Consider the following 7,956-nt stretch of genomic DNA (forward strand, 5'->3'; position numbering starts at 1 on the left):
AGAAGCCCGTCACAAAAGACCAGATATTATGACTGCATTTATGTAAATGTCCCCATAGGCATATCCCTGGAGGCATATCCATACAGAAAGCAGATTCGTGACTGCCTGGGGCTAGGGCTAGTGTGGGAGGACAGGGAGGGAGCACTGGGAAAGGGAGGCGAATATTAATGGTATGGGTTTCTCCGGAGTGTTGCTCAAGTCCTATAATTGGCTCTTCTCTTAGGGGGCGTGGCTAGGCCCTGGGGGGGCGTGGCTGGGCTCTTGGGCAGGAAGTGCCAGCTTAAAGCCTGGCTGCGAAGGTCCCTGCTACTTACTCAGCCAGGCATGGAGCAGGAGTGCGCTTGCCTCTGCGGCCCAGACCCTTTGCGAGGATGCCAGTGTCGCCAGCAGCGCCTGGGACCAGCTGAGATGACTGCGGCCAACAGCAAGCCGGCCCGGGCCCCTGAAGAGCAGCACGTGAAGGCGGACATGGCGACTCGGTCCTCTGCTGGGAGTGGAGGGATCAGGAGCCCCATGCCACCCCGGCTGCCCCCGCGCTGCTCGCTGCAGGACCTGCCTCCTGAGCTGCTGGTGGAGATCTTCGCCTCGCTCCCTGGCACCGACCTGCTCAGCCTGGCCCAGGCCAGCGCCAAATTCCACCGCATCCTGCACATCGACAGCATCTGGAGACGGCGCTGCTGGGAAGAGTATGGCGCTTGTGAAAACTTGCAGAACCTGGAGATGATGGGTGTGTCTTGGCGAGAACTCTATGAGAAGTTGCTCCACCCATGCAGACACATTTTGGGATTGTGGCAGCCAGATAAGTGGCCCTGTGGAGGACTGCTGTATGTAGTGGTGGACCGCTTATGCATTATTGGTCAGACGTACCTGTCTCTCCTTGACCCCCAGGTGGATAACTCAATGCTGTTCAAGCCCGCGTTTAGAATTCGCCTGACAGAGAGGAAATCGGCCACAGTGGAGTGCACGTATGGCCGCCAAGGGCCCCACAGCTGCCACATGCAGATTCGGAAGGACGGGTTCTCCACCAGGTGCAACATGAGGCAACACCACAGGATACCTGGTGGGAGCCGAGAGGATTTACGCGCGTGGCTGCAGGAAGAATGGGGGCAGACGCTGGAGCACATTTTCCAGGAGCGCAGGCTGCGGTTCATGCTGATGAAGCTCATCTACCATCAGAATGACAACTGTCGGAACTACCGCCGCATCTACCTCTCCCCGAGCCATCCGGAGGACCTCATCAGGCCAGGCCTCTTCAAAGGCACCCGCGATGCCGACAGCCTAGTAGAGGTTGTCATGCTCAGCTTCCATGGGAAGCATGCCAGGGTCACGAAGATCACGGGTGACCACCACGTCCCTGCTGGGCAGCAGATGATCGAGATCCACCTCAGGCACCGCATCCATTTGTCTGATGATGTCCTCAGCAACTTCAACAAGTACTCCCGCCTGGTCCAGGAGGTTCATGAGCAGCTGATCCAGCAGCAGCAGCAGCAGCAAGAAGAGAGCACTGAGGAGGGCGAGGGCCATGGCTGGCTGAGCTGCGCAGCCCAGTGTCGGGGAGTCCGGGGCTGCAGCTTTGGAGGAGCAGCCCATCCAGTTTGTCCTGCCTGCGGGCGTGAGCTCCAGTGACCAGAACTACCCCCGAGCCTGCAGGATGGGTTTCTACGGCGTGGGCATTGTTGCCCGCTCTGGCTCCGCCTACCCCCAGCGCATCCCTGGAACCTTCATCCTGTTGGATGAACACCACTTCGGGTTCATCTGGCTGGAACCGAATTGCCTCAGCCTGTACAGCAGAGTCCAGGTCAACTTCCAGAATGCGGAAGCACCATCCCCACAGGCTTTCCAGGACATGCTGGAGAACATTCAGTCCCCACCCCCTGACGGCCCCTTCCTTGCCCAGGGGCAACAGCGGTGAGAAGAAGCTTCAGAGGAAGACAGCTTGCATGCAATTGTGGAGATTTGACCTTCTGACCAGATTACCCACCTTTTTGTGCATTTGTTTGTTTGTTTTTAATCCTCACCCAACGAGATTTTCCCATTGATTTTTGGAGAGTGGAAGAGAGAGGGAGAGGCAGAGAAATATCGATGTGAGAGAAACACATGGCTTGGTTGCCTCCTGCATGTGCCCTGACCAGGGTCAGGGCTGGGCAGGCCTGCAACTGAGGTAGAATCCAACCCTAGACCTCTCAATCCACAGGCCCAGGTTCTATCCAGTAAGCCAAACCAGTTAGGGCTGAGCATGTCTTTTTAAAAGGAAAGGAAAAAATAAAGAAAAGATCCTAAACTTAGTGGTAATTGTTAGATTATTACAACTCTGAAAATAATAAAAACACTGAATTGTTTATTTTAAAAGAGTGGATTTTATAGTATGTTAATTATATCTCAATAAAGCTGTTATTAAAAATAAAAGAAAGAAAAAGGATGCACAGCATTGTTTCAAATGATGTCAAGGGAACAAGTATGATCTATACTAATAATCACATCATCACAAGATGGCTGCCACAAAATGGCCATCTCAATATGGCTGTGTGTACAGCAGAGTCAGGCCAGTTGCCGCTCCACGTGGTGAGTTGTGGGGGTCCTGTGGCTCTGGGTGGCACAAAGATGGCCAGTCCCAGTGGAGGAGGCACGTCACGGCAAGGGAGGGCAGTTGGGGTGATCAGGCCAGCAGGGGAGGGCAGTTTGGGAAATCATGCTGGAGGGGCTGGGAGGGGGGGCATCTGTGGGCAATCAGATTGGCAGGGGAGTAGTTTGGGGGCGATCAGGCTGGCAGGTGAGTGGTTAGGAGTCAGTGGTCCAAGACTGTGAGAGGGATGTCTGACTGCCAGCAATCAGACATCCCCTGTGGGGTCCCAGTTTGGAGAGGGTGCAGGCTGTGCTGAGGGACACCCCACCCATGCACGAATTTTGTGCACCGGGCCTCTAGTCTATGATAAAGTAGAATTATGTCCAAGGGAAAGTAAATTATTAACAGATTTTGGAAGGGATTAGAACATTAACTCTATATGTGGGTATATTTTAATTTCCAGATAAAATTGACATTTATTTTGTCCAATGTAGAAAAAGTAATACACCATAAAACTACATATAGAGTAGGAGAAGCCTCATATACTGAAAACTTAAATCACCTCCATAAGTTCCTAAGGCCAGATCTAAATATGAAGAACACTCCCAAAATGACACTTCAATTGTTGGGCCATAAAAAGTTAAAACATTTGTTTGTGTTCCGTCATTAATATTTTCACTATATTTCTGAACCATCAAGTTATTTCAACCAGACATCAACGTAATGATATGGTGAAATACATTATAAATAGCAATGAAACAGACAAGAGTTAAAAATCTGTTGAACATGTTAAGGAATAATGGAAAATTCTTGGCCATACGTATCAGTACATTTGAATTCAAGAGTAAAATATAAATATGAAGGTGATAAATTAAAAATCAGATCTAGACATGATATTGTGTAATGAATGAGATTTGATTAGAATATACAATTCAACAATGGGAAATGTCTCTAAAATCAGTGTACATATTTTAAATTACGACAGATGAGATTTAGATAATGAGAGTTATAAAGTAATTTCTTCACCATTCCAATTTTAAATGTGAGTTAAAATTATCTCCTGAGAAGCATTTCTAGAGAGTAGAGGTTTCTGACTTAGGAATAGAAAACATCTATTTTAAGCATCTCTAAAGTATTTTCTAATCAGACTTATCAGCTCTCTAATATCATAATTTTAAAACAATTACATTTTTCCCCTTCCTAAATATTCCTATTTCCAGGACACACAAAAATAAATTTTAAAGAACTCTTAAAAAAGAGAAAATTCTGTGTTCATCCCCAAATAAATCCATAGTTCAGACTATATTTCCAATTTCTCTTAAATTTCTCCACTTGGATATCCTACTTATGCTTCAGATAGTGTATATCCAGCTCCATTCCCTTTTCCTAATCCTGTTGGTTTTCCTGGCTTCCTTAATCCTATTACTGATTCTGGGATTAAGTCATTTTAGACTCTTTCCTCTCTTTACCTTCAGTTTGTAATTGGTGAGCAAGTCCTACTAGATCTCATTTTACTCCTTTTCTTCTCACATCTTGCACTTTTTCAGATTATCTTTACCTGTGTCCCAAATGTTACCCTAGTTTCCTGACTTGCCTCATTTGGACTCTTCCCATTCCAATCCACTTTAGTCCTTATTTCAGACTAATATAATGGAAGCTCAATTCTAACTAAATAAGTCCTTCCTTCAAAATCTATTAAACACTGAACGAATACAAATATCTTCACTTTGTATCCAATATTTCCCCAATTTACTTTTCTAATTTTATCCCCATTACTCCCTTTTATGCACCCCATTTCCCAGTAAAAGTAAAATATTGCTTCCCATACATGCCCTTTATTACTTCTACTGATATGCCCATGTCTTTTGTCCGTAATGTTTCCAATACACCCATCACTAATCCAAATCCTATGTAACTAATTGACATAATATCTCCTCAAAATGATTCCTTCCACTCTCTATCACAGTCCACTGCTTTAGAAGTTTTTAATCTCTTCTATATGACATATGAATTGATGTGAAAATAAAATAACCTTTTTTTCTGGCTTCCTATTTAAATTGGAACTTTGTGTCACTTCAAGCAGCGAAAGAATAACAGCAAGTTAACACCAATATTAGCACATTTAGGATCTTAGTAGCATTGAAATTTGTGAAGAAGAAGAAGAAGAAGAAGAAGAAGAAGAAGAAGAAGAAGAAGAAGAAGAAGGAGGAGAGGAAGAAGGAGATCAACACCTCCACTTTTGAGGGGAAAGATTCCTGAGCACTGAAAAAATACCTCAAAATCTCAGAGCATGAGACTTCCTAGAAAGCTCTGGGAGGCCAAGAATAATCTGCTATTCCATCTTTTGATTTGTTTGGCTTTGAATGCTTTTCACTCTACCTATGATGAAGCAATTAATTTCTTCTACTAGACTATTCATACCACGTGGCTTAAAACAGGAGTAATTAAAAAAAAAAGATCAGAAACTATAATAGTTTGAGAAAATTGAAATTTGTGAGTAGAAGCACCCTTCTTAATACTTGAGCAACATTAATGGAACAAGGACCTCAAAGGTGGTGTCGAGAGCAGATATGACCAATCAGAAAGGATATATGCACCCCTATGATCATAGCGGCACAATTACCATAGCTAATATTTGGAAACAGCCTAAGTGCCCATCAGCAGATGAGTGTATTAGAAAACTGTGGTACATCTACACAATGGAATACTATGCTGCGGTAAAAAAAGAAGGAATTCTTACCATTCGCAACAGCATGGATGGACCTGGAGAGCATTATGCTAAGCAAAATAAGCCAGTCAGAGAAAGATATATATCACATGATCTCACTCATTTGTGGAATATAATGTACAACATAAACTGATGAGCAAACACAGGTCCAGAGACAGAGAAGCATCAATAACACTGTCAAACCTAAGAGGAAAGTGAAAGGGTAAGGGGAGAGATCAACCAAAGGACTTGTATGCAAGCATATAAGAATAACCAATGGACACAGACACCAGGGGTGTGAGGATTTGAGTAGGGGGGGAGGAGGTGGGAAGTCAAGGGTGATAAGAACACATATGTAATACCTTAATAAAAAAATAAAATCAATTAACTAATTAATTTTAAAAAGAACAGATATGAGGAAAGGAGCAAAAACAGGAGAGTGTAGCAATAGCTCCCAAGGGGTATTTAGGAGTTAAGGAATAAAATGGGAGGTGGGGAGAAAAATGCAGATTGTATTTAAAGAAACACTTTGGAAATCAAGAGTTATAGATTCAACTCATATCTATAATCCTTATTGGTTGTGGCTATATGACCCCAAGTTTCTTTAGCTGTAAGGATCAAATAAGGTAAGTACTTTGTATGCTAAAGCGAGAGCAATGATTACTACTCCAAAGGTTGTTCAAAAATTCAAATAAGATAATTATCAAATAAAGTAAACATTATATAATCAGTGCTTAATTAATGAGAAACTATCATTGTAAAAGTCATTTTAGCAGTAATACAGATATAGATGTAGGTTAAAACTCAGTTCTATCCTCATTAGCTTGCAGTTTCAAAAAACAAACACCTAAGCCCATCTTAAATTTCAGTTTCATCTGTACAAGGTCATTGTTAAGATTAAATGAAATGGTGCATATTTCATAAATTTATCAACCCTCCCCCTTGAATGTCAAATGAAATTGGTTAGAATTATTATATATGTCCTGTGAACAATCCAGTACATTTACCAATATGTGTACTAAATTTGGGGGAATGGGAGAAAGGAAAAGATATAATCTGAACATCATTAAAGAAGATATTTATTGAAGTTATGTTTTCTATTATATAATATTCCCCTACAAAGAGTGATACATGTTTAACCCTGAGTATTTAAATATTCTTTTGTGGGTGACCTTTTTCCCTTTAGAATAAGTGGCTCCATTCTTTGGATCAAATGTTTTATGAATTTTTAAAAATCTATTTATAATCAAGCAGTCCAATTAGATATTTTACTTTAATAAACACTTCTTTACATAAAAAATAAAAATTGTGAACCATGAGTGGCAAACACCCTCTCCTTTGTCAGGACTGAGGGGACATAAACCAGTAGGAGACATTATTCTTTTGTTTTTAAAAGAAACTGGCCTTGTCCAGCCAGTGTGGCTCAGTAGTTGAGCATCAACCCATAAACCTGGATGCCGGAAGCCAATTCCAGCATGTCAGCAGGGCTGAATCATCTGGAGATGTCTGAGGGCATTTCCCCAAACCTGAAAAGGATGCGTTAAAAGATTGCTTGCTGCCAGACAGCTGAGGGCATTTTAATCTACATGTTATTGCCTCCTACTGGTCAAACACCTGCATAGCCAGAGGCATTTCCTCTGATCTGACAAGGCTTCTGTATACAAATCCTGGCCTTTGATGTATATCTACCTTGCCTTAGGACAAATTGTGTTAATAAATAGCAAGGGGTCCAGAAACAAGGAGAACTTAGTTCCTTTAGCTAAGTCTTCTCTGACTCCCCAAATGCCTTTCAAAATTATGTTTCATCTCTGGACTCTTGATTAATCTATGCACAGCTCCTTCTCCAGATTCCTGAACCCTTCTAGATGCTGGATCAAGACCACCAGCATTACCTAGAGTTCACAATTCGAATCCCAGTCAGGGCACATGCCTGGGTTGTGGGTTCGATCCCCAGTGTGAGGCGTGCAGGAGGCAGCTGATCAATGATTCTCTCTCATCATTGATGTTTCTCTCTCTCTCTCCCTCTCCCTTCCTCTCTGAAATCAATAAAAATGTATAATTATAAATAAATAAATAAATAAATAAATAAATAATAAATAAATAAATAAATAAATAAAACAGCATAAGAGAAATGCATTATCTTCTGGTAGAAGAGAGAGGTGGTGTTATGTTGAAGAAGGGAAGTGGGGGGGGGGGTGCTGAATGATTACAGTCAGGAACTGTTTGGGTTGACCATATATTCATCCCATAATTATGACTCACTGGGAGTCTGCTAAAGCAGAAAGATGGAGATTTCTAAGGCTGAGCCATGGTCTGGAAATTCATTCATCCCCAGGGGAAGCATGCCAGACTCAGGAGAGGCTTCTGCCCTGGGGCAAAGGACGGAGAAATGGAGATTCTATGGGTTTGATGCCACTGATATAATTTCCTTTTTTGAACTCTCATCCAATAAACTAAATTTTTAACAGTTTCTGATACTGATATCCTGAGATGTTAGTGTCTAGTGCTAGAATTCACTATGAATACATTATAATTAGGCCATAGACAATATCTACAGCATTTTTCTCTGGCTCCTATTTCTGACTCTATCATTTATGTTCCTTTATCTCTGCTATGGCATTGTCCTCAACTCCATTCTTTGACTCTCAAAACACAATTGCAACCATAAAATAAATATCAAAGACAA

At 42.4% G+C, this 7,956-nt stretch overlaps 1 protein-coding gene across 1 annotated transcript; it reads left to right on the top strand.

Annotated features, from left to right (window-relative positions):
- Positions 1–324: 324 nt before the first annotated feature.
- LOC308513876 (F-box only protein 31-like) lies at positions 325–1,912 on the top strand (the record flags this gene model as incomplete). The annotated part of the gene is given in 2 exon segments (XM_081083964.1): positions 325–1,554; positions 1,556–1,912. Coding segments are annotated over 2 exon segments (1,587 nt in total).
- Between the last annotated feature and the right edge of the window lie 6,044 nt (positions 1,913–7,956).

The sequence above is a fragment of the Myotis nattereri genome, assembly GCF_964212035.1.
Source record: "Myotis nattereri genome assembly, chromosome: 2".
Taxonomy (NCBI): Eukaryota; Metazoa; Chordata; class Mammalia; order Chiroptera; family Vespertilionidae; genus Myotis; species Myotis nattereri.